This window comes from Oncorhynchus mykiss, chromosome 3 (assembly GCF_013265735.2).
Source record: "Oncorhynchus mykiss isolate Arlee chromosome 3, USDA_OmykA_1.1, whole genome shotgun sequence".
Taxonomy (NCBI): Eukaryota; Metazoa; Chordata; class Actinopteri; order Salmoniformes; family Salmonidae; genus Oncorhynchus; species Oncorhynchus mykiss.
The window spans coordinates 54,268,997-54,295,701 of record NC_048567.1 but is presented as its reverse complement, the minus strand read 5'-3'; the positions used below and the strand labels follow the sequence as shown (position 1 = coordinate 54,295,701).

Sequence of the window (26,705 nt, the reverse complement as noted above, 5' to 3'; positions counted from 1 at the left end):
TTTTGGTTTTGATTAAAAAAATACATTAAAGTGGAACGTACAGCATTTTAACCACAATAAATCTGACTAAAATCAGTTCATATACACCCCCAGGAAGAATGACACTGTCAAAAGAATTCTTAAATACAGTAATTCACATTATCATAAACTCTTAAATATTTGGGAATTGCATTTGGAAAGTATTCTGACCCCATGACTTTCCACATTTTGTTACATTACAGCCTTATTAAAAAATGTATTAAATAAACCCCCCCCCCCCCCCCCTCCCCCCCGTCAATCTACAAACAATACCCCATAAAGACAAAGCAAATATAGGTTTGGAAAGTTTTGCAAATGTATAAAAAAAACTGAAATATCACATTTACATAAGTATTCAGACTTTTTACTCAGTACTTTGTTTAAGCACCTTTGGCAGCGATTACAGCCTCGAGTCTTCTTGGGTATGTGTTACGAACCCTTTGGCCCTGCAGTCTAGGGGGGATGGAAACGATAACAGTGAAAAGGAAAAGTGAGAACTAAAAACAACAGAAAACCTAAATCTACAGTTAAACACTTAAGGTTTATTGTTTAAACACACGGTAATGGGGGGGGGGGGGGGGGGGGGGGGCTGAGCTGGACCCAAGGAAATAAATAATAAATATCCAAAAACCCCTAAGCTAGTCTTACTTGCTTAAATAACCGCTAGCTAACTAACCAATAAAATACAGTGGGTGGTCCGCCCAGTTCTAACTAGGGCTCTAAGACAAAGTTTTCCTACGGGTAATGTATGCCCATGGGCGACTTGGATTTGTACCCCCTTTTCCCACCAACAAACGAACAGTCATGCACCATAACAATACATACTCACATAATAATGGACAAATGTGACATGTAGGTGCAAAAACAAAAAGAGAAGTAGCTGCAGAGACAACTGATTGGGATTATTTTAAACCAAGGGAAAGGGGATGTGATTGGGTATGGGAAAGCAGGTGTGTCTTCTGATGAGTGACACCTGTGACTAGGGCAGAAGGAAAGAAAATACAACCGTAACAATATGACACTACAAGCTTGTGGCACATCTGTATTTGGGGAGTTTCTCCCATTCTTCTCTGCAGATCCTCTCAAGCTCTGTCAGGTTGGATGGGAAGCATCCCTGCACAGCTATTGTCAGGTCTCTCCAAAGATGTCAATCGGGTTCAAGTCCGAGCTCTGGCTGAGCCACTCAAGGATATTGAGACTTGTGTCAAAGCCACTCCTGCATTGTCTTGGCTGTCTGCTTAGGGTTGTTGCCCTGTTGGAAGGTAAACCTTCGCCCCAGTCTGAAGTCCTGAGCGCTCTGGAACAGGTTTTTAATCAAGGATCTCTGTACTTTACTCAGTTCATCTTTCCCTCGATCCTGACTAGTCTCCCAGTCCCTGCCACTGAAAAACATCCCCACAGCATGATGCTGCAACCACCATGCTTCACCGTAGAGATGGTGCCATGTTTCCTCCAGACATGACACTTGGCATTCAGGTCAAAGAGATCAATCTTGGTTTCATCAGACCAGAGAATCTTGTTTCTCATTTTCTCAGAGTCTTTAGGTGCCTTTTGACAAACTCAAAGCAGGCTGTCATTTACCTTTTACTGAGGAGTGTCTTCCATTTGGCCAATCTACCATAAATGCCTGATTGGTGGAGTGCTGCAGACAGTTGTCCTTCTTGAAGGTTCTCATATCTCCACAGGGGAACTATAGAGCTCTGTCAGAGTGACCATAGGGTTCTTGGTCACCTCCCCCACCAAGGCCTTTCTGCCTTGATTGCTCAGTTTGGCCAGGCGGCCAGCTCTAGGAAGAGTCTTGGTGGCTCAAAACTGCTTCCATTTAAGAATGATGGAGGCCACTGTGTTCTTGGGCACCTTCAATGCTGAAGACATTTTTTGGTAACCTTACCCAGATCTGTGCCTCAACACAATCCTGTCTCGTAGCTCTACGGACAAATCCTTCGACCACATAGTGCATGTCAGAGCAAAAACCAAGCTATCAACTGTGGGACCTTATATAGACAGGTGTGTGACTTTCCAAATCATGTCCAATAAGTTGAATTTACCACAGGTGGACTCCAATCAAGTTGTACAAACATCTCAAGGATGATCCATGGAAACAGGATGCACCTGACCAAAATTTCACGTCTCAGCAATGTAAATAAGGTTTCTGTTTTTAATTTATTATAAATTTGCAAACATCTCTAAAAATATGTTTTCACTTTGTCATGCAAACAAGCCATTTGCCACACACGCCTGCCATCATTCACTTTGAAATGGACTGTGTGTTTACAGGCAGCTGCAACAGGGTGACTTGAGATCATTACAACACATTCGCCAAAAGTCAGAAAATACACCAGAATGGATTTCTGCAAATATGTAAACACCACGGTAGTCATCTTACATTTGGGAACTTTACAATCCCATGGATCAAACAACCATGAGAAGGTAGGCTCTCTCCCTCAGTTATGAACATCAACAAGAAAAAATCGAATGCTAGTCAGAAAAAGCGAAAATATAACAGAGGAACATTAGATAAACCCTCTCAAAATTGCACTGATAAGCAATGGGGAATTGTAGTCTACTCATCCTTCTGCAGCTTGCCTGACTGGCTAAAGTTGGCTAGCTTGCTATAACTACTTCCAGATACAACTTCCAGAAAACCTCACTGACCATTTTACTCGCCCTAGCAGAGCTGGTTAGCTAGGCTGTTTACATGTTATCTAGAGCGTTTGTGACTAACAAATAATTTTATTACCTACGTTTACTGACACCGGTCATATTCAGTGGGTGTTGCGCATTTGTAAATTCATCAGTTATTCTGTGCTCTGGGACACTAAAGACGACAGTGCTCTGAAAACGGAGTAGATAGCATATCTATTGCGTTCGCAAATTCACTAACTGGATAACAGTCGTTCAAGTTCTTGCTAGCTAACCAAATGGCACCTGCATCTCTAGCTGGGTATAGCCACCAAAAAAACGATATCGGGGAAAAGTCATTCACTCACCACTCCTCCAGGCAGCAGCTCTATAGAGATGACTGGGAATGAAATAAGTCATCAAATAAAACAAGTATTTAATTAAAGTGTGAAAGTCACGTAAATAAATGGTTAAGTGATAAGCAGTAATATGCAGTCACTACCATCATGGGACTTGCAGCTAGCTAGCTAATGTTACTGTGTTCTTTGCTTGCTACATGAATAGATACGCTAGCCTATTAGCCATGTTATGACTGACTTGTGATCATTGCGCTTACTAGTTTGATTGTGTTGACATTCCCAGCCTTAGTTACATTCGTCTGTTTCTGTCCAAAATATTAAGTAATTGAAACTGAAAAAGTGCATCCCAAATGGAGGCAGCAAACAATGCACTAGGCCATGTGATTTACAACCTGATAGTAACATTATTTTGGACTACCAACAAATGTATTGGTGGATTATATTAAATCATGCATTGAACTGCATTCAATCTATTCCCCCAGCAATGCCTTCGTGTGCATCATGGAACATTGAGTCTTATTAAACCTATGTTAAAAACCTCAGTTAGTTTAGTACCACAAACTGGGAATTTTATCTTTTTGACTTGATATTATGATTGTCTTTTATATCTGCAAAATAGTTCAACGCTGTCAGTTCCACTTTAAATGCACTGCATTATGTGGATTGAATACTGTAACACTGAATAAAACGATTACTAAAAGTCCCATGATAGTAGTGACTGCCTATTACTGCTCATCACTTAACCATCATTTATTTACATGACTTATACACTTTAATAAAATACTTGTTTTATTTGATGACTTATTTCATTCCCAGTCATCTCTATAGAGTTGCTATTTTAGTAGTTCTTCAAAGTAAATAAGGCATACTTTTATGACTGCTGAATACAAACTATCAAATCAATTAGATCATGTACTTTCAAGCTCAAAGCAACTGCTTTCTATCCCCCTCGATCAAGCGTTCTTTCGTCCCTCTTTCTGCTCCGCACAGACCAGATAAGTTTAAGCAGACGCGCAATGGATCATGGTCATTATAGTTAATTACCAAGTTTTCTGCACAAAACTGTAGAATATTGGCCTGTTGGAATTCCCAACTACATTGCACAGTTCAGGCTTCATTCGACTTATCGCTACAGAAACTGCACATCGAGCTCATAGAGAAAAATATAACGAAATGGAATTCAAATAATTGAACGGGCGTTGGTCAATTAGTTGTTTCAAAAAAATAAATAAATGGTTAGCTGGTTAATAGTTAGTTGGTTAATAAGTTTTTTTAAATTATCGCTCGGTAGTAACGAGTGGTCACTGAATGGTTTGATGGGCATGACAACGATGTAAACCGGAAATCCATGGCTCTCTCAGTCACCAGATCTCAACCCAATTGAACACTTATGGGAGACTCTGGAGCAGCACCTGAGACAACGTTTTCCACCACCATCAACACACAAAATTATGGAATTTCATGTGGAAGGCTGTCGCATTCCTCCAAGAGAGTTCCAGACACTTGTGGAATCTATGTCAAGGTGCATTGAAGCTGTTCTGGGTTGTGGTGGCCCAACGCCCTATTAGGACACTATGTTGGCGTTACCTTTATTTTGGCAGTTACCTGTAGGTCTATGTATGGGTGGTCTTACCATGGATTTGTCGGATGCCATGGGGATGTCGTACATCTCATTGATGTGGTTGTCAAGGAGACTCTGCTGGGAGTGGTCCTGGATGATCTGGCTCAAGTTCTTCCTGGACTGTTTGGGAGGCAGGGCCGGGGGCTGACCATCTACTGTCTCTGGGGATCTGTAGAGAGAGACAGTGTTAGCTAATGGTACTGTACCTTCTGTCAGTCAGTGAAGTCATTGATCCTTTTTCAAGATAAGACATGTTCCATTTCCTAAAATCCAACAGAACTCAGTAAGCCATTGAGCGAATCAAGAGTTTTTGGTTTAGCTGAGACTCCAGTTACCCCTGTGGCCATTGGCCAATAGCAAAGCAGAGCTGCTACAGTACATTCTCCAACAGGGAGACACAGTGGGTGTGTGTTATTCTGTGTACCCAGAGTCATACATGCATACATACAGTTGAAGACGGAAGTTAACATACACTTAGGTTGGAGTCATTAAAGCTCATTTTTCAACCACTCCATAAATTTCTTGTTAAACAAACTATAGTTTTGGCAAGTCGGTTAGGACATCTAATTTGTGCATGACAAGTAATTTTTCCAACTATTGTTTACAGACATATTATTTCACTTATAATTCACTGTATCATAATTCCAGTGGGACAGAAGTTTACATACACTAAGTTGACTGTGCCTTTAAACAGCTTGGAAAATTCCAGAAAATGATGTCATGGCTTTAGAAGCTTCTGATAGGCTAATTGATATCATTTGAGTCAATTGGAGGTGTACCGGAGGATGTATTTCAAGGCCTACCTTCAAACTCAGTGCCTCTGAGATCATGGGAAAATCTAAATAAATCAGCCAAGACCCCAGAAAAAAAATTGTAGACCTCCACAAGTCTGGTTCCTCCTTGGGAGCAATTTCCAAACGCCTGAAGGTACCACGTTCATCTGTACAAACAATAGTGCGCAGGTATTAACACGATGGGAACACGCAGCCGTCATACCGCTCAGGAAGGAGAAGCGTTCCGTCTCCTAGAGATTAACGTACTTTGGTGCGAAAAAGTGCAAATCAATCTCAGAACAACAGCAAAGGACCTTGTGAAGATGCTGGAGGAAACTGGGTCAAAAGTATCTATATCCACAGTAAAACAAGTCCTATATTGACAACCTGAAAGGCCGCTCAGCAAGAAGTCACTGCTCCAAAACCACCATAGAAAATCCAGACTACGGTTTGCAATTGCACATGGGGACAAAGATCGTAAGTTTTGGAAAAATGTCCTCTGGTCTGATGAAACAAAAATAGAACTGTTTGGAGGCCTCCCGGGTGGCGCAGTCGTTAAGGGCGATGTACTGCAGCGCCAGCTGTGCCATCAGAGTCCTGGGTTCGCGCCCAGGCTTTGTCGTAACCGGCCGCGGCGGGCTGGGCGCAGTGTACGCTAGCCAAGGTGGCCAGGTGCACGGTGTTTCCTCCGGCGCATTGGTGCGGCTGGCTTCCGGGTTGGATGTGCGCTGTGTTAAAGAAGCAGCGGCTTGGTTGGTTGTGTATCGGAGGACGCATGACTTTCAACCTTCAAATGATATCTCCCGAGCCCGTACGGGAGTTGTAGCGATGAGACAAGATAGTAGCTACTACAACAATTGGATACTACGAAATTGGGGAGAAAAAGGGGTAAAAATGTATTTAAAAAAATAAAAGAAATAAAAAAAATATTTAAAAAAATAGAACTGTTTAGCCATAAAGACCATGGTTATGTTTGGAGGAAAAAGGGGGAGGCTTGCAAGCCGAAGAACACCATCCCAACCGTGAAGCACGGGGGTGGCAGCATCATGTTGTGAGGGTGCTTTGCTGCAGGAGGAACTGGTGCACTTCACAAAATAGATGGCTTCATGAGGGAGGAAAATTATGTGGATATATTGAAGCAACATCTCAAGACATCAGTCAGGAAGTTAAAGCTTGGTCGCAAATGGGTCTTCCAAATGGACAATGACCCCAAGCATACTTCCAAAGTTGTGGCAAAATGACTTAAGGACAACAAAGTCAAGGTATTGGAACAGCCGTCACAAAGCCCTGACCTCAATCCTATAGAAAATGTGTGGGCAGAACTGAAAAAGCGTGTGCGAGCAAGGAGGCCTACAAATGTGACTCAGTTACACCAGCTCTGTCAGGAGGAATGGGCCAAAATTCACCCAACTTATTGTGGGAAACTTGTGGAAGGCTACACAAAACGTTTGACCCAAGTTAAACAATTTAAAGGCAATGCTACCAAATACTAATTGAGTGTATGTAAGCTCTGACCAACTGGGAATGTGATGAAAGAAATCAAAGCTGAAATAAATCACTCTCCACTATTATTCTGACATTTCACATTCTTTAAATGAAGTGGTGATCCTAACTGACCTAACACAGGGAATTTTTACTAGGATTAAATGTCAGGAATAGTGAAAAACTGAGTTTAAATGTATTTTGCTAAGGTGTATGTAAACTTCCGACTTCAACTGTAAACACACAGAGTTGGTCCAATGCGGTTTCTGTCCTCCACTTTCTCGATAGTCGTTGCTAAGTGATAATTGCCGCTTCCACGTTGGTGTTATTTCTGATAGTTTTCAAAACCTATGAAGATATCCATTAAATGCAGATATGCAATTTGTTGACACCACAACACAGTACAGACTAGGATACACATTATCCCAAAAGCAACGCAATAAAAATGTCTTAAATACGCTGATATGTTGTGCTTGTTTAAAGCGGGTAACCACAGAATTTCACCACAAACATTTAAAGAATAAAGCCTCCAACATGGCAGCTGTGCTAAAACCTGGCTGAACTCTATATACAGTATATGGCTCTTTGTGTGCCTAACCCACCTAGTCACAGTGGGGGTGGGTTATAGTGTACCTAACCATCCTAGTCATTCAACCACAGAATTCGCAGGAGGCCCAGGGGGAGTAGAGGCCAGTCATGGCCAGTCACAGCACATTGTCTTTGTTTAGCGTCCTGTATGCCGGGCTGGTGTCACAACACAGGAGACACTGGCCTGGTCCGGAGGGGGACCCTGCAGGAAGGACAGACAGGCCTCTCCAACATAAACAGGCTGGGGGGAGGGAGAGACAGGCAGGACTACTGCTCACTGACCACAGGGAGACGCAACGTAACACACTATCAAATAGTAGTTTAAGCTAGAGTATTTTGGTCTGAAATGCTGGATAGTTAGCTTTACAAAAACAGATTGGTGTATTCCGCTAATTACATCAAGACAATAAGATATAACGCGCTACAATTGCGGTCCTTTTTCACAATGACTGTAAAGTCAGGGAAAGTTCAATATTCTCTTTATTCTTTAAAGGACAGTCTAGGGTCAGCCGCCTTTCAAGTGACAGTGTAGAGGGATGTTTTCCTGGTTTACAGATCAGGTTGTAGAGGGGGAGGTATTACATGACCTGGTCGCTATGCTTTGGTTTCAACCGCCTGAAACCTTATCCTCACTGAGCTAAGGCTACGTGACAGGGAATATGGTTGTTTTTATGTTTATTTTTGAGAGAGCAGGAGAGAGAATCTATGTGCGTGTGTGTGTGTCACTGGATATAGCAATGATGTGTGATCTCTCAGGAATAGTGAGCAGGTGGTTATGTCATCTTCTGGGTCAGTGACAAAAGAGATGAGCAAATGGCTTGGCACGGAATGTGGGTGCGTGCAAGTGTGCATGTACGCGTGTGCTTGTGTGTGAATGCAGAAGTGAAATGAGAGTGAAATGGGAAGAGAAAGTATATATGGTGAGTGCAGGCATGTTTGTGTGCACATGCATAGCTTAAATAGGGATTATGTACATGTCAGAACTATTCCCTCCATTCCCAGTACAGGTGCAGTATCTGTACTAACGCTGATGACATAGTTCTTGGTAAGATAACACAGCAGAACATATAAAAAACATTCCTGCTCTAAGATAAGACAGTAACATATGGAGAGACTGCGACAGACAGGCTATTAATCGTCCTCCACTCCTAGTGGCACTTACCCAATCTGGCCTAATAATAAACAGTTACTGGAACTCTGAAAGGTATCTCGAAGAACATAACAGCCAAAGGAACTGGAGTACAGGGATGGCTGAAGGTTGGGATGTCGAGCAGAGGGACGACAGAGGGTGGGAGCGGGACAGGGTGAGGCTAGAGCTGGGTTTACAAGTTGAACATAGCCCCACTCATCAGGGCAACCCAACTCTAGTAGGCCGGGGGTTAGGCTACGCTCAGATGTCAGTGAACCACTACTGCATTAACAGAACCATTAGGACAATTTGACCTCTATAGCTCTAAGTCAAAGACACTAGGGATTAGGCTACTCTCAGATATCAGTGGACCAACACTGCAGTAGACTAGAGCCACGGGCATTTTGACCTAAGAGGGTGATATGGATTCCAGTCAGACAGGCCAAAGGCATTGTTATTGTTACTAGTACTGTGTTGATCACCCCCCACCCCCATCCTGCTCCATCCCAGCCCTGCCGAACCCCCTCCATGCCCCCAGAGCTGTAAACACTTCACTTTTTTTACAGCCTGTTTTCAAAGTTTCTGTTTCCATTGAAGAACATTAAATGACATTTGGGAAAGGGTGTGAACTGTAATTGTAAGCCACAGACCACAGGCTAACCGTTAAAAATCAGCTGTTTCAGCAGTCGGCGTAGACAGCATGGCACTGGAACTGTCAAGTCCAATTTAACGTGGCTCCCATAGACTTTTTCGACAGCGGCTTTAGTGGGGACTTTAACAGTGGAATCTATGCACTGTCACCAACTTTCATCCTCATTAACAACTATATAGTAGTGTTCTTTTGGGAGTGAGCTGGTGAGAGATCTTCCATTATAATGTTTGACAGTCTTTCTCTGAGCACGAACATATTGTTTCAGTGTAGGCCTAGTCACTTGTACCGGGCTATAACTAGGGGCCAGAGTTGTTCCTGGTCAGATCATGCAGTCATGTCAACAGGGCTACTCATAACCACCTCATCTTCCTCACTAGTGCAGTATGTCCAGTGTCCACAAGGGGTCAGACTTACGAGTGGAGTCCAGTCTGATGCAGTTGCCTTGAGTGGATGAGGCCGACTCGTGATTGGAGTGAGAGTGTGGCAGCAGACTTACGGGGAAGAGTCGAGGCTGATGGAGTTGGCCTGGGTAGAGGACGCGGATTTGTGATTGGAGAAGACAGGGAGGCTGGGCGAGGCGTGAATCACATGGTCCACCAGGTGCCCAACCGACGAAGGCCGCATCCTCGTCCCTTCCTGTACAAACGAGTTCCGGCTGCACGCATACACACAAATCGGTGGTTAGGAGGATTGTGTGTGTAATCAAAGCAAATTAATGTACGCTATCCACAGTTGGAAAACTTATATTTTATTTGGATTGTATGATCTGTCCAGCTCTCTGAAACACAAATGTGTATAATTCCTTTCACTCATGCAATGAAATGTGTCAGTACCATTACCGAAGGTATTGGAACTAGAATTCCCTCACAATGTACAGTGGGGAAGTATTCAGTCCCCTTGAATTAATCCGCATTACGTGTTACGTTACAGCCTTATTCAAAAATTGATTAAATCCCCTCAATCTACACACAATACCCCATAATGACAAAGCTAAAACAGGTTTTTGCAAATGTATTCAAAATAAAAATCACATTTTCACAAGTATTCAGACCCTTCACTTAATACTTTGTTGAAGCACCTTAGGCAGATCCTCTCAAGCGCTGTCAGGTTGGATGGGAAGCCACTCCTGTGTTGTCTTGGCTGTGTGCTTTGGGTCGTTGTCCTGTTGGAAGGTGAACCTTCACCCCAGTCTGAGGTCCTGAGCGCTCTGGAGCCGGTTTTCATCAAGGATCTTTCTGTACTTTGCTCCGTTCATCTTTCTCTCAATCCTGACTAGTCTCCCAGTCACTGCCACTGAAAAACATCCCCACAGCATGTTGCTGCAACCACGTTTCACTTTAGGGATGGTGCCAGGTTTCTTCCCTGAGCATTCAGGCCAAAGAGTTCAATCTTGGTGTCATCAGACCAGAGAATCTTATTTCTTATGGTCAGAGTCCTTTAGGTGCCTTTTGGCATACTCCAAGTGGGCTATCATGTGCCTTTTACTGAGGAGTGGCTTCTGTCTGGCCACTCTCCCATAAAAGCCTGATTGGTGGAGTGCTGCAGAGACAGTTGTCCTTCTGGAAGATTCCTCGTCTCCACAGAGGAACTCTGGACCTCTGTCAGAGTGACCATTGGGTTCTTGGTCAACTCACTGACAAAGGCCCTTCTCCCCCGATTTCTCAGATCGGCCAGGAGGCCAACTCTAGGAAGAGTCTAGGTGGTTCCAAACTTCAATTTAAAAATGGAGGCCACTGTGTTCTCGGGGATTCAATGCTGCAGAAACTTTTTTGTAGCCTTCCTCAGATCTGTGCCTCAACACAATCCTGTCTCGGAGCTCTAAATCAAATCAAATTGTATTGGTCACATACACGTTATTGCGGGTGTAGCGAAATGCTCCAACAGTGCAGTAGTATCTATCAATTCACAACAACAACAAACATATCTAAAAGTAAAAAAATGGAATTAAGAAATATATAAAATATAGCCATTGACTAAAATACAGCAGAATCGAATACAGTATTTACATGGAGGTGAGTAAAGCAGTATGTAAACATATTAATATTATTTAATTATTCCATTATTGAAGTGGCCAGTGATTCCAACTATGTACAGTTGAAGTCGGAAGTTTACATAAACTTAGGTTGGAGTCATTAAAACTTGTTTTCAACCACTCCAAACTTATTTTTAACAACTATAGTTTTGGCAAGTCAGTAAGGACATCTTTGTGCATGACAAGTAATTTTTCCAACAATTGTTTACAGACAGATTATTTCACTTATAATTCACTGTATCACAATTCCAGTGGGTCAGAAGTATACATACACTAAGTTGACTGTGCCTTTTAAACAGCTTAGAAAATTCCAGAAAATGTCATGGCTTTAGAAGCATCTGACAGAATAGTTGACATCATTTGAGTCATTGAAGGTGTACCTGTGGATGTATTTCAAGGTCTACAGTGCCTTGCGAAAGTATTCGGCCCCCTTGAACTTGCGATCTTTTGCCACATTTCAGGCTTCAAACATAAAGATATAAAACTGTATTTTTTTGTGAAGAATCAACAACAAGTGGGACACAATCATGAAGTGGAACAACATTTATTGGATATTTCAAACTTTTTTAACAAATCAAACTGAAAAATTGGGCGTGCAAAATTATTCAGCCCCTTTACTTTCAGTGCAGCAAACTCTCTCCAGAAGTTCAGTGAGGATCTCTGAATGATCCAATGTTGACCTAAATGACTAATGAGGATAAATACAATCCACCTATGTGTAATCAAGTCTCCGTATAAATGCACCTGCACTGTGATAGTCTCAGAGGTCCGTTAAAAGCGCAGAGAGCATCATGAAGAACAAGGAACACACCAGGCAGGTCCGAGATACTGTTGTGAACAAGTTTAAAGCCGGATTTGGATAAAAAAAAGATTTCCCAAGCTTTAAACATCCCAAGGAGCACTGTGCAAGCGATAATATTGAAATGGAAGGAGTATCAGACCACTGCAAATCTACCAAGACCTGGCCGTCCCTCTAAACTTTCAGCTCATACAAGGAGAAGACTGATCAGAAATGCAGCCAAGAGGCCCATGATCACTCTGGATGAACTGCAGAGATCTACAGCTGAGGTGGGAGACTCTGTCCATAGGACAACAATCAGTCGAATATTGCACAAATCTGGCCTTTATGGAAGAGTGGCAAGAAGAAAGCCATTTCTTAAAGATATCCATAAAAAGTGTTGGTTAAAGTTTGCCACAAGCCACCTGGGAGACACACCAAACATGTGGAAAAGGTGCTCTGGTCAGATGAAACCAAAATTGAACTTTTTGGCAACAATGCAAAACGTTATGTTTGGCGTAAAAGCAACACACCCTCCCCACTGTCAAACATGGTGGTGGCAGCATCATGGTTTGGGCCTGCTTTTCTTCAGCAGGGACAGGGAAGATGGTTAAAATTGATGGGAAGATGGATGGAGCCAAATACAGGACCATTCTGGAAGAAAACCTGATGGAGTCTGCAAAAGACCTGAGACTGGGACGGAGATTTGTCTTCCAACAAGACAATGATCCAAAACATAAAGCAAAATCTACAATGGAATGGTTCAAAAATAAACATATCCAGGTGTTAGAATGGCCAAGTCAAAGTGCAGACCTGAATCCAATCGAGAATCTGTGGAAAGCACTGAAAACTGCTGTTCACAAATGCTCTCCATCCAACCTCACTGAGCTCGAGCTGTTTTGCAAGGAGGAATGGGAAAACATTTCAGTCTCTCGATGTGCAAAACTGATAGAGACATACCCCAAGCGACTTACAGCTGTAATCGCAGAAAAAGGTGGCGCTACGAAGTATTAATTTAAGGGGGCTGAATAATTTTGCACGCCCAATTTTTCAGTTTTTGATTTGTTAAAAAAGTTTGAAATATCCAATAAATGTCGTTCCACTTCATAATTGTGTCCCACTTGTTGTTGATTCTTCACAAAAAAATAGTTTTATATCTTTATGTTTGAAGCCTGAAATGTGGCAAAAGGTCGCAAAGTTCAAGGGGGCCGAATACTTTCGCAAGGCACTGTACCTTCAAACGCAGTGCCTCTTTGCTTGACATAATGGGAAAATCAAAAAGAAATCAGCCAAGACCTCCACAAGTCTGGTTCATCCTTGGGAGCAAAAGTATCCACAGTAAAACAAGTCCTAAATTGACATAACCTGAAAGGCCGTTCAACAAAGAAGAAGCCACTGCTCCACTGTAGCCAGACTACGGTTTGCAATTGCACATGGGGACAAAGATCGTAAGTTTTGGAGAAATGTCCTCTGGTCTGATGAAACAAAAATAGAACTGTTTGGCCATAATGACCATGGTTATGTTTGGAGGAAAAGGGAGGAGGCTTGCAAACCGAAGAACACCATCACAACCGTGAAGCACGGGGGTGGCAGCATCATGTTGTGAGGGTGCTTTGCTGCAGGAGGGACTGGTGCACTTCACAAAATAGATGGCTTCATGAGGGATGAAAATTATGCGGATATATTAAAGCAACATCAAGACATCAGTCAGAAAGTTCAAGCTTGGTCGCAAATGGGTCTTCCAAATGGACAAGCATACTTCCAAAGTTGTGGCAAAATGACTTAAGGACAACAAAGTCGAGGTATTGGAGTGGCCATCACAAAGCCCTGACCTCAATCCTATAGAAAATTTGTGGGCAGAACTGAAAAAGCGTGTGCGAGCAAGGACGCCTACAAACCTGACTCAGTTACACCAGCTCTGTCAGGAGAAATGGGCCAAAATTCACCCAACTTATTGTGGGAAGCTTGTGGAAGGCTACCTGAAACATTTGATCCAAGTTAAACAATTTAAAGGCAATGCTACCAAATACTAATTGAGTGTATGTAAACCTCTGACCAACTTGGAATGTGATGAAATAAATAAATAACTGAAATCGATCTAGATTATTATTTAGACATTTCACATTCTTAAAATAAAGTGGTGATCCACCGGACGTACTACCTGTTCCAGACCTGCTGTTTTCAACTCTCTAGAGACAGCAGGAGTGGTAGAGATACTCTTAATGATCGGATATGAAAAGCCAACTGACATTTACTCCTGAGGTGCTGACTTGCTGCACCCTCGACAACTACTGTTATTATTTGACCATGCTGGTCATTTATGAACATTTGAACATCTTGGCCATGTTCTGTTATAATCTCCACCCCGCACAGCCAGAAGAGGAATGGCCACCCCTCATAGCCTGGTTCCTCTCGGTTTCTTCCTAGGTTCTGGCCTTTCTAGGGAGTTTTTCCTAGCCACCGTGCTTCTACACCTGCATTGCTTGCTGTTTGGGGTTTTAGGCTGGGTTTCTGTACAGCACTTTGAGATATCAGCTGATGTACGAAGGGCTATATAAATACATTTGATTTGATCCTAACTGACCTAAGACAGGGAATTTTAACTAGGATTAAATGTCAGAAATTTTTAAAAACTAAGTTTAAATGTATTTGGCTAAGGTGTATGTAAACTTCCGACTTCAACTGTATATAGGGCAGCAACGGTGCAGTGGTGCAGTGTTGTGTAACCGGGTGGAAGCCGGCTATTTAACAATGTGATGGCCTTGAGATAGCTGTTTGTCAGTCTCTCTGTCCCTGCTTTGATGCACCTGTACTGACCTCGCCTTCTGGATGATAGTGAAGTGAACAGGCCGTGGCTCGGGTGGTTGATGTCCTTGACGATCTTTTTGGCCTTCTTGTGACATTGGGTGCTTTAGGTGTCCTGAAGGGTAGGTAGATTGCCTCCGGTGATGCGTTGAGCAGACCGCACCAACCTTGCGGGCTGTGCAGTTTCGGTACCAGGTGGTGATTTTGCCCAACAGAATGCTCTCAATTGGGCATCTGTAAATGTTTGTGAGGGTTTTAGGTGACAAGCCACATTTCTTCAGCCTCCTGAGGTTGAAGAGGCGCTGTTGCACGTTCACCACACTGTCTGTGTGGGTGGACCATTTCAGATCGGTGTACACATCACTGACGAAGAACTTTAAGCTTTCCACCTTCTCCACTGTGGTCCAGTTGATGTGGATAGGAGTGTGCTCCTTCTGCTGTTTCCTGAAGTCCACAATCAGCTACGTTGCTTTGTTGAGAGGTTATTTTCCTGGCACCACTCTCCCAGGGCACTCACCTCTCTGTAAGCTGTCTCATCATTGTTGGTAATCAGGCCTACTACTGTTGTGTCGTCTGTAAACTTCATGACTGAGTTGGAGGCATGAGTGGCCACACAATCATGTGTAAACAAGGAGTACAGGAGGGGGCTGAGCACGCACCCTTGTGGAGCCCCTGTGTTGAGGATCAGCAAAGCGGAGGTGCGTTTTCCTACCTTGGGCGGCCCGTCAGAAAGTCCAGGACGCAGTTGCACAGGGCGGGGTTCAGATCAAGGGCCCCGAGCTTAACAATGAGCTTGGAGGGTACTATGGTGTTGAATGCTGAGCTATAGTCAATGAACAGCATTCTTACATAGGCATTCCTCTTGTCCAGATGGAATAGGGCAGTGTGCAGGCGATTGCATCTTCTGTGAATCTATTGGGGTGTCAGGTAAAGTAGAGGTGATATGATCCTTAACAAGCTGATAGTCATTTAGTTCCGTTACCTTTGCTTTCATGGGAACAATAGCAGAAATCTTGAAGCAAGTGGGGACAGCAGACTGGGATAGGGAGAGATTGAATATGTCCGTAAACACTCCAGCCAGCTGATCTGTGCATGCTCTGAGGAAGCGGCTATGGATACCATCTGGGCTGGCAGCTTGTTTACATGCTTAAATGTCTTACTCATTTCGGCCATGGAGAATGAGCCCCCACAGTTCTTAGAAGCTGGCTGCATCGGTGGCACTGTGTTACCCTCAAAGCGGGTGAAGCAAGACGGAAAACCAGCCACGTCGCGGACACCCTTTGTAGTCCGTAATTGTCTGTAGACCCTGCCACATACGTCTCGTGTCGGAGCTGTTGAATTGTGACTCCACTTTGTCTCTGTACGGATGTTTTTCCTGTGATTGATATACGGAGGAAATAACTACACTGTTTGTATTCGGACATAATCCCAGTCACCTTGCCAATGATGAATGCAGGGGTTCTTGCACGAATGCTGCCATCTATCCACAGTTTATGGTTTGGGTATGTTTTTAAAAGTCACATTGGGTACAAAATGTACACTTCCTGTTGAACCGTAACCGTCGATGTGTTGGTAGAACGCTGGTACTTTTCCTCAAATTTGCTTTGTTAAAAATCCCCAGGTACAATAAATGCGGCCTCAGGACATGTTGTTTCCAGTTTGAATAAAGTCCAGTGTAGTTCTTTGAGGGCCGTCGTGGTATCGGCTTGAGGGGGGAGTACACATGGCTGTGACTATAACCGAAGAGAATTCTCTTGGGAGGAAATACGGTCGGCATTTGATTGAGGTATTCTAGGTCGGTTGAACAAAAGGACTTGAGTTTCTGTATGTTACCATAATGACACCGTGAGAAGTTAATCATGAAACATACACGCCCTCTTTCTTCTTCCCGGAGAGTTCTTTATTCCCGTCTGCGCGATGTACTGAGAACTCAGATGGCTGTATGGACGGAGACAGTATATCCCGAGAGAGCCATGTTTCTGTGAAACAGAGTATGTTACAGTCCCTGATGTCTTTCTGGAAGGAGATCCACACCCTGAACTCGTCTACTTTATTATCCAGAGACTGAACATTAGCAAGCAATATACTCGATAGGGGATAGTATGCACGCCTCCTGAGTCGGACTACAAGTCCACTCCAAATAACTCTTCTCCACCGGCGATGTTTTGGAGCAGCCGCTGGAATAAGTTAAATTGCCCTCGGGGGTACAAACAAAGGATTCAATTCGGGAAAGACGTATTCCTGGATGAGGTGTCGACGAGTAGGTAAACCACCACTTCCCTTCGTATTATTGGCCAAAGTGCAATCACGGGAAAACCAACTGATTGATCTACAATTAAGACTATCCTACCAATGGGACATTAAAAACCGTAATATCTTATGTTTCACAGAGACGTGGCTGAACGACGACACGGATAATATAGAGTTGGCTGGATTCTCCGTGTATCGGCAGGACAGAGCAGCTACGTCTGGTAAGACGAGGGGTGGGGGTGTGTATTGGTCAATAACTGCTGGTGCGCAATGTATAAAATTAAAGAAATCTCAAGGTATTGCGCACCTGAAGTAGAATACCTCATGATAAGCTGTAGACCACACTATCTACCAAGAGAGTTCTCATCCATATTATTCATAGCCATCTATTTATCACCACAAACCGATGTTGTCACTAATACCGCACACAACGAGCTGTTTAAGACTATACGCAAACAAGAAAATGTTCATCCAGAAGCGGCGCTCCTAGTGGCCGGGGACTTTAATGCAGGCAAATTTAAATCAGTTTTCCCTCATTTCTACCATCATGTCACATTTGCAACCAGAGGGAAAAACAACTCTGGACCACCTTTACTCCACACACCGAGATGCAGACAAAGCTCTTCCCCGCCCTCCATTTGGCAAATCTGACCATAATTCTATCCTCCTGATTCTTGCTTACAAGCAAAAACTAAAGCAGGAAGTACCAGTGACTCACTCAATAAAGATATGGTCAGAAAACTCTGATGCTATACTACAGGACTGTTTTGCTTGCACAGACTTCCGGGATTCATCCAATGGGTGCATCAATAAGTGCATCGACAACGTCCCCACAGTTACCGTACATACATTTCCCAACCAGAAGCCATGTACTACAGGCAACATCCACACCAAGCTAAAGGCTAGCGCTGCTTTCAAGGAGCAGGACCCTAATCCAGAAGCTCATAAGAAATCCTGCTATGCCCTCAGGCGAACCATCAAACAGGCAAAGTGTCAATACAGGACTAAGATTGAATCCTATTAAACCAGCTCTGATGTTCGTCGGATGTGGCAGGGCTTGAAAAAAATCAGACTACAAAGGGAAACGCAGCCACGATCTGCCCAGTGACGTGAGCTAACAGATGAGCTAAATGCCTTTTATGCTCACTTAGGGGCAAGGAACACTGAAGCATGCATGAGAGCACCAGCTGTTCCGGACGACTGTGATCACGCTCTCCGTAGCTGATGTGAGCAAGACCTTTAAACAGGTCAACATTCACAAAGCACCATCAACACCACTGAGCTGCTGGTCTACGGACAATTCCTTTGACCTCAAGGCTTGTTTTTTTCTCTGACATGCACTGTCAAGTGTGTGACCTTATATAGACAGGTGTGTGCCTTTCCAAATCAATCAATTGAATTGACCACAGGTGGACTTCAATCAAGTTGTAGAAACATCAAGGATGATCAATGGAAACAGGATGCACTGGAGCTCAATTTCGAGTCTTACAGCAAAGGGTCTGACTACTTATGTAAATAAGGTATTACTGTAATACATTTGTAAAAATGTCTAAAAACCTGTTTTTGCTTTGTCATTATGGGGTAATGTGTGTAGATTGATGAGTAAAAATGAATTTAATCAATTTTAGAATAAAATTGTAACAACAAAATTAGGTCAAAGGGAAGGGGTCTAAATACTTCCCAAATGCACCGTCTGTCTCGCCCTCTCGAAGGTCATGATATGTGGGCATTATATTAGGACATGCTATAAGGAGTCGTGTCAGGAACTTACTGGTTAGGGGTACCGGGTGGGGAGCGTGTGGGCAGGCTCTGGGTCTCCAGCCTCTCGTCTGATAAGCTGTTCCGGCTCACAGCCTCCCAGTCTGTGCCACCCATCAACTTCCTGGCCAGGGGCTTACTGGGAGACCTACTCAGAAAGGAAACACAATCAATCACATGACCAAGCCAAGGAGAAAGTGATACTGCTGACCAATGGGATGGAGGACTGCGTGATAAAGGAGATGGGGAAAAAAAGACACCCTATTCACTACTATATAGTGCACTACCTTTAACCAGGGCCGACATAGAGTGCACTAAATAGGGAATAGGATGCCATCTTAGACACAGCCAGAGTTATGAAACAATCCAGACTTAAGCCCAGATGTTGATGCTGACTGAGGCCCCAGCTCAGAAATAAAGATATAAGCTGTGAGACTAGGATGTTATGTTTGGCCCATCAACACCACTAATTCATCCTACATCATCTCTGGGTAGAGGGGCAATAATAAGGCAGTAAATGAACACTAATTAGGTTGGTGCTCGTTCACCATCACATCCTATATTGACTTTGGGCATTACAGATTTAAGGCTGTCTTACTCTTATAGCAAGCATACTCTTAGAGGACCTACCAGCAGTAATGCGGCCTAACATTAATTCAGAATGCATCTGTTCATATACATGTACAGACAGTACAGTGCTGTGGTGCATTACGTACCTGGCGAACACCCGGTCCTTGATCCCCTTCTCTTTGCCATACTGCACCGACTGCACCTCTGTCCTCCCGCTGCAGAGACAACGTTCAAACAACATCCAACGATAATTTAATACCATTCAGCCACATATTACAAACTGCTGTGCTGCACCTTACTTCCCAACATGCGCTTCAATAATGCATATTTTTTTTTTTTTATAAAAAAAAAAAAAAAAAACTCTGCTCCACTTCGTGTTTCTGTTTCAACCATGTCTCAGACTTCTCCAAAACCCCGATTTGTCACAGCACAATCTAGAACGATGAAACTCAGAAGTTTTAGCCCCCTCATCACCTCCACTCACAGCACAGCTCAGCTCAGAGCAAATACTCAAGTATTTACATTTCAACAGTGAACAGTTTACATTTGTTTGTACTATTTCTAAACTACATCTGAGAAATGAGTCCATAATGAATAATAGAAGAACTCCCCTTTCCCCCTAAAAATAAAAAGCATTTTGAAAAACAAGCTCAGTTCTGGAGCATGGTTAATAATTCAACTACTTTTCTCCAAGATGAGAGCACGATAGCCAACAGCTAATGTAACTCCCCAAACACTGATGATTGATGGAACTTGTCATTGTGACCTAGCAAACCTGTGTTGACATTTCAATTACAGTGTTTTGCGGCTGGCAAGGGTGTGTGTGTGTGTGTGTGTGTGTGTGTACGCAGATGCTCATGGGTGGCAATGGGGATTTTCGCCTACCAGTAACGGAACTTGGAGCCCAGGGTAAAGTAGTGGGCAAAGAAGTTCTTTTGGGGGGGAACGGGCCGGTCCAGACGGAAGAAGGTGTGGTGTTCTACACAGGTCTTCCATAAGTTCTTACAGGCTCTGTAGTTTACCATGTTAAACCCCAGCAACGTCTCCCTGGTCTCATTCTGTAAAGGGAGGGAGGGAGGGAAGGGAAAGAGAATGACAGTGAGTGACAACAATAATGACAAATGAGATACAGTTCGAGCTGCTGGGATGTAACCGCCTTCCCACAGATCATTACATTTTTTCGGTCCATAGGCTTTACTGTGTACTATGATTCTCCTTGTTCGTTGTGACCTAGGGTTGGAGTCTGTATGTGTGTGTTTAGCATGCCTGAGACTCAAGTAGTAGAAGTGAGGAAGTGTTGAGTCAAGGTCTTAGTCACAGAAGGGGGAGACAGGCAGCAGGGGGTTAATCCTTGTCTGCTGCCACAACATCACCATACCCCTCCCTCAGCCCCCAGAGGGTCTCCTGATGTCAAACGCCACTAGCCATGAAGACATGGTGGTCCCACTTGGGTATTAACAGAAAAGGCGAGTTTGCTGACCATCCACACTTGCATCATGAAACAACTTCAACGAAGAGCAGGTTCTCTGAACAACCCCATCATCATGTACATTAGACTAGAGGTCACCTAGCCTCGCCGTGAGGTCAGATAAAGTACGGTTACTCTCTTGCTCCCTGGAGACAACTCACTAGTCCAGGAGAAGAAAAAAAAATAAAGGGGCAAATTAATTTCCTGGTTTGTTGTTGCTTTTTAAAGGGTGTGCTGTGACCCGTGCTCACATGACCGGCCGTGAACAGCCTTACCCATCTGTCCATGGCCGCATCCCAAATGGCACCCTATTCCCTATATACTGCACTATTATTTTGGGCAGAGCCCTGGCCAAAAGTAGTGCACTAAATATGGAATTGGGTGCCATTTGGGATGCACCCATGAATTATACAGCCTGAGTGACACCATGGAGGCTGGCTGACGGCCGCAGTGCTTTTAGTTCAACTGCTCTGGAAATACACCACATCCATTATTGAACCAGGGAAGATGGGAGTGGATGGGGATCTTTTCCTGGGATTCCATGGTTCCATCATGGGGCTTAACGGAACAGAGAGGAGAGGAGGGAGATGGAGAGGGAGCCAGCAGCTTTCGAATCAGTTTTAGATCACGCTCATCGCCTCCCGCTGCCACAAATCTATTCTTCATAATTAATAAGCATTTAACAAGCTCTTCCTGTCTCGCTGTCCCAGATTCCAGAGACAGTCAGTGGCGGAGCAGGCCGGTGATTATGCCAGCATGTGAGTTAGTCAAATAAACAAATATGGACGCTGGGTTTGGGTGAAGGGTGCAGTGTGTTGTTAATGTCTAAGTGAAGTTGTTTCAGATTGATATGGATGCCTGTGGTATGGTGTGGGGAGGGCCTGGATCAGTGGTAGATGGTCATTAAGTTCATTAGCTAGTCTAGTCAAACTCATCCAGTTTCCACCCTGATGAGCCAGAGAACTGGGTCCGGTCTGGTGACACTTATGACAGGGAAACATGGTCACACATGCTTATAGGAACCTAGGGGCTGCGTTCACTACAAAGTGTGGTCCACTGGGTAAAAGACTCCTGACTCCACACACATTGCTGCTAGTAGATCCAATCTCACATTTTACTGTCAAAAGAAGGACAGTGGAAACAACGGCTTGAATACTTACCACTTCTCTCCTGAGCTGAACGAAAAACTGTTTGCACTTGAACGATATTTTCACAATCTTCAACCTGGAGAGGAGAGAAACCCACAGAAATGCGTCAATGTGTGTCACTGCTGAGGGTCCTCTTCTTTCATGGCTCAAATTAGAGCCACTGCAGAGAGAAGCTGACTAAAATGTCTCCCTATCAAGACTAATCCCCTCCCTCCCTCCCTCCTCCCATCCTCACTCTTCCCTCTCCCTCCCTTCCCCCTTCAGCCCTTTTCCCACTTCTACATGACTCACAGCTCAACTAAATATATTTTACATTCTTACACACACACACACACTCTTTCTCTCTCCAATGCAGTGAGTCATGCCCCATCTAAGCAAAGCTAATTTGTCAGCCCGTTGTAGACAGAAATAGGAGCGAGGCTAGAATCCACACGACTCACTCTCTGATCCATCTCTGTTCCGAGTGACTGGATTGCTATGCTTTCTGATCTGTTCTCTGAGAGGAGTAACGTTATGCATCACCTATTACTAGTAGGGGCAGGCGAGCCAAACAGAGAGGGAGTGGCCGATAGGAGAAAGTATTTTTGCGTGACAGTTGCCGACAGCTGTTGTGAAACGTGCCACTGTTAGCAGCCCTAAATTGAGCCGGACTGGAAAGCATCTGAGCCCATATATTTTCAAATGAGCTGTATGTGCTACATCAAGCAGCTGGCTTTTAAGAATGGGGATGTGTGTGCTGTGAGGAACTTGTAGGGGGTGGGGGTTGGGAAGTGTGTGTGTCAGTGTGTTGGATTATCACTCGTCTGGTCAGGATTTGGGCTGTGCTATCCCACCCCTGGCACACACTTCCAGAAGCCCCACCAACAGGGCTGAATTTATAAGAATTAAAGCTTTGGGCCTCAGACAATTCACATGAAAGCCTAAACCGCTCGGAGTCCGCTCTCAGAGGAGATCCTAGAAATGATCATCTGCGGTTTACAGATTAATATGTAAAGCACTCATGTGAGGTGCTTAGAAGAATCCTATTCAACACTTTTCTGAATGCTTCTGCAACCTGGATGATTGAAGTCGATTTATAGCTGAAAAAACAAAACATATCCTCTTCCTACTCTCACACAGTGAACATTTCAATTTCTAACACAATCTACAAAAGTGGATGCTATTTGTGATCAAACAATCCTCTTGTAGCTGCGATCCAATTCATTCTCTGATTCACAAATCGCCTCATCTTGTATCAGAATCAAGTCTTCAGTTTGTCACTCACCAGGGAAAGCAGTTGATTCGTACCCTGTTCTTGTAAACCACGATCCCTGTGGACATCACCCCAATTAAAATCTCAGTGTTGCTTTGATCCTGGAACAGAGAGTGAGAAAGAGGAAGATTGGGATGAAGAAACACCGGAAGGAAGGAAATCAACGAAAAACATTGGTGGCTTAAGAGTCTAAGTACCCTGACAGTGGGCAAAGCCTGGTGGGAGCTGGTGTACAGACCCTTTCCCCCTAATGCAGGGGTGGGGGGAGTGCCGCCTTTTGGTAGCCCTAAGCTACATTTTGGTTGGGGGGACCCCCCCACGCGCTAGTGGTCGCTTAGTGGCTAGGGCCGGATATCAGTAGGGGGGAGTGGGGAATTGTCCGCAGCTTAAAATGGGGCACAATCACTCTTTTGTGTCATTCTTTAAAAAAAAATGTATCTTATGTTTGTTGTGTAGTAAATAGTTCCACTTTTATTTATATTGTTTTTTAATTTGTTTTTTCCTGTAAAGCACATTGTGTTACATTCCATGTATGAAATGTGCTGTATACATAAAACTTGATACTCTCCACTGTAATTGTCAAAGTGTGGTGATCATTCTAGAGAAAAAAATGGACAATGGTGGCTGGGGCCTCTTTTTAGATCTGCCTTTGACTCATTGTACCAGGACTGTCTACATGACCTGCTCTGTCTTATGAACCAAACTATTATCCAGACAAAAACAAGCAAACCTAGACAGTCAGACACCAAGACACCCAAACTAGCACATAAAAGCATGCAGACAGACACATTCTGGGGCAAAGAGAAAAGCCTGTCTAATCGGACAATGAGGGAAATCTCTGCACAATTGCGGATTCGTTTAAGGCCTTTTGACACTGGAGTGCTCTGCCCTGCTAGTCTTTCTTTCTTCACAGAGAGACACACAGACAGACAGACGGCTTGTCGAGGATCAGTGGTTCTGCTGTTCCTCAGCTGTACAGGAATCCAAAGCATTAACTTCATGAGGCCCTGGCGGCACGGGCCAGAGGAACACGCAGACGGTACATTAGAATGATATACTTACTGTACACGCATATTTCAGCCTTCAATCTGCCTCGACACATTTCTACCTGCTGGGTTAGAAAGCACAGGCTTTTCTAGATCTAAGGCACAGCCGTATGAAACATTGGTGTCAGTGGTGCTATGAAAAGTGCCTTTATGCGGTAGCAGTGACACACACACACACACACACACAGGGGAATAGCCTTACCCTTGCATAGTGCAATTCCACTCCGTACAGCTCCAGTGTCCTTGCTGTGTTCAGGTAATTAAACTCTGACTGGGCCGGAGACAGGCCACTGAGGAGGAAGACCGAGAAATGCATGAGAGAGGGAAGGTGCCTCAAACTCCACAGCTAGTAACCCATGCACAGAAAATGGAGCTGTACAGTGAGGCCACGCTTTTCCTCGGAAATTCACTCAATAAAACCATGGAAACCTTCCCTGCTATGAAAGCTGGTGCAGACAAGTAAAACGAGTATACAGCTGTGTATGAACATCAAAATCAAACAAATTGTATTGGTCGCGTACACAGTTTAGCAGGTGTTGTGGTGAGTACAGCGAAAGGCTCATCTTCCTAGTTCCTATCAATCAATGTGGTAAATGTTAAACTACACAATACAAACTTAGTACAGCAGTAGACAAGTTCTTTTTGGATGTAGGTAATAGTACTAGAACTGTCCTGAGCAAATAAAAAAAAATACTGCAAAGTTGACTAGGAGCTAGAAACAGGGTGACTGTTGGTCGGTGCCATCTTTTGTTTCTTGGATCAGAAAGAGAGTATGCAATGGTCTTGTGAAGATGGGCCCCTACCTGTGCTGTTGGTGGTGTTTGGTAACCTCCTTGTCCAAACCTTGGGGCGGGTTGGGGATGAAGCAGAACTGTGAGAGGTAACCAGGAGCATGCTCCGAATCACTGTAGTCCCCCAGCTCAGCTACACAGTGCAGAGAGAGTCTCAAATAAATTCAAATAGTACAGACAGTCAAGTCAACTCCCTATATGACGCAGAAAACAGCAGGCTTATATTGTATATGAAAGATAAACCATTTCCTATCAATGCAGTAACGAATAGAAGACAACCTCAAAAGCCTGGTTATGATGTCTATTAATGAAAGAGACAAGTGGTTGAGAAGCCTTTGGTGCTCCAACCACCTCTACAGTAGCTAAGTACCTTAGATCCATTAGCTTGCGGTCGTGTGCGAAAGGGCTTCAATTCATACGAGTGGACCTCTAAACCACTGGCTCACGACTATCACTGACAAACACATCAATTCAATACACAGTTATTGATGTAATCACCAGAAAGAAAAAAGAAGCACAACACTCAAACTAAACAGTAAATTGCCTATGGATTTATGCAAAGAAATATCTACACAGCACTAATGCCAGAGGCTTCAGCAGGAGTGCATTTCTTGATCGAATTTGATCAGCCTCACCGATTTCGCAAAACTAACCCAAATTAACAGCAGCATTCCATCATGTTTCATACCCTTAACCCCATGGTTAAAATAGCATGAAACCCTTCTCATGAGTAGAGACATTGAGCTAATATAGGCCTAAGTAAGTGTCTGGACATGGACACGGGGTGGTTGTGTTACATGGCGGTGCAGTTCAAATCCCTCCAGTGACCTATATAGCAGTGAGACTCCCAATGAAAAGCCCTGGAGAGTGAGGCAAGCCTCAGCGGGCCACTGCAGTGGAAATGGGACAGACAATGAGGAACATACCCCTAACCCTCTCCCCTCCAATCCGTCAGGAGTCATTATTAAGGTCAATCTGATGAAAAGTTGACAAGATGCACTCAGGCTAACAGCCCACTACAATTGGAGAATGTGGCTCTGTGCTAGCTGTAGACCACTAGGCTAGGCTAACATGTAGATAGCATGTTGGTTACGGAGTTGAACTGCTGGGCGACTCGGCTATTCTTTCCCATGAGGAGTTGAGCTGAGCTGAAAAGGCTATATTGTGCTACAGTATTCTGGACATGTCTGTTCAAGGCTGAGCAGCAGCAGTACTCTGCAACATAGTATTATCTACTTCAGTGGCGTAGCAGTTTTGTAGGGCCCCCCTCAAGGTCCAAGCAGAGGAAATGTGCAGTTTTATAGATAATCTCATGCTTTTTTTTTTACACTTTGTCATGAGGATGAGAGAAAATGTTGCAATTTTAGAGCTCAGGGATTCTCGAAAGATTAACATTTGAAATATCTATTTTGATAGACTAAAGTATCAGCTATGAATGACACCATGCAAAGGAACAACCTATTTATTTATTTTTTATAAAATGCAACTGGATTGTTGTAAACTCAATCTGACCCAATAAAGGCCATTTAGTTCTTACAATTGTCCAAGTGTTTAAAAGGCCTT

The 26,705-nt window shown here is 43.8% G+C and overlaps 1 protein-coding gene across 7 annotated transcripts in view; it reads right to left on the bottom strand.

Annotated features, from left to right (window-relative positions):
• Nucleotides 1–26,705, bottom strand: part of LOC110520208 (protein tyrosine phosphatase non-receptor type 4) — a 108,955-nt gene that overhangs the window by 22,128 nt on the left and 60,122 nt on the right. For 4 of the 7 annotated variants that reach the window (XM_036974586.1, XM_036974588.1, XM_036974590.1 and 1 more), the window contains 9 exons: nt 25,155–25,275; nt 24,554–24,641; nt 23,318–23,406; nt 22,066–22,129; nt 20,323–20,495; nt 19,584–19,661; nt 18,881–19,015; nt 9,741–9,899; nt 4,633–4,789 (listed from right to left, as the gene is read on the bottom strand). In XM_036974586.1, coding sequence (XP_036830481.1) covers nt 4,633–4,789; nt 9,741–9,899; nt 18,881–19,015; nt 19,584–19,661; nt 20,323–20,495; nt 22,066–22,129; nt 23,318–23,406; nt 24,554–24,641; nt 25,155–25,275 — 1,064 coding nt within the window. The remainder of the gene's footprint in view (nt 1–4,632; nt 4,790–9,740; nt 9,900–18,880; nt 19,016–19,583; nt 19,662–20,322; nt 20,496–22,065; nt 22,130–23,317; nt 23,407–24,553; nt 24,642–25,154; nt 25,276–26,705) is intronic. The other 3 variants (XM_036974587.1, XM_036974589.1, XM_036974591.1) reach the window with 2 other exon arrangements.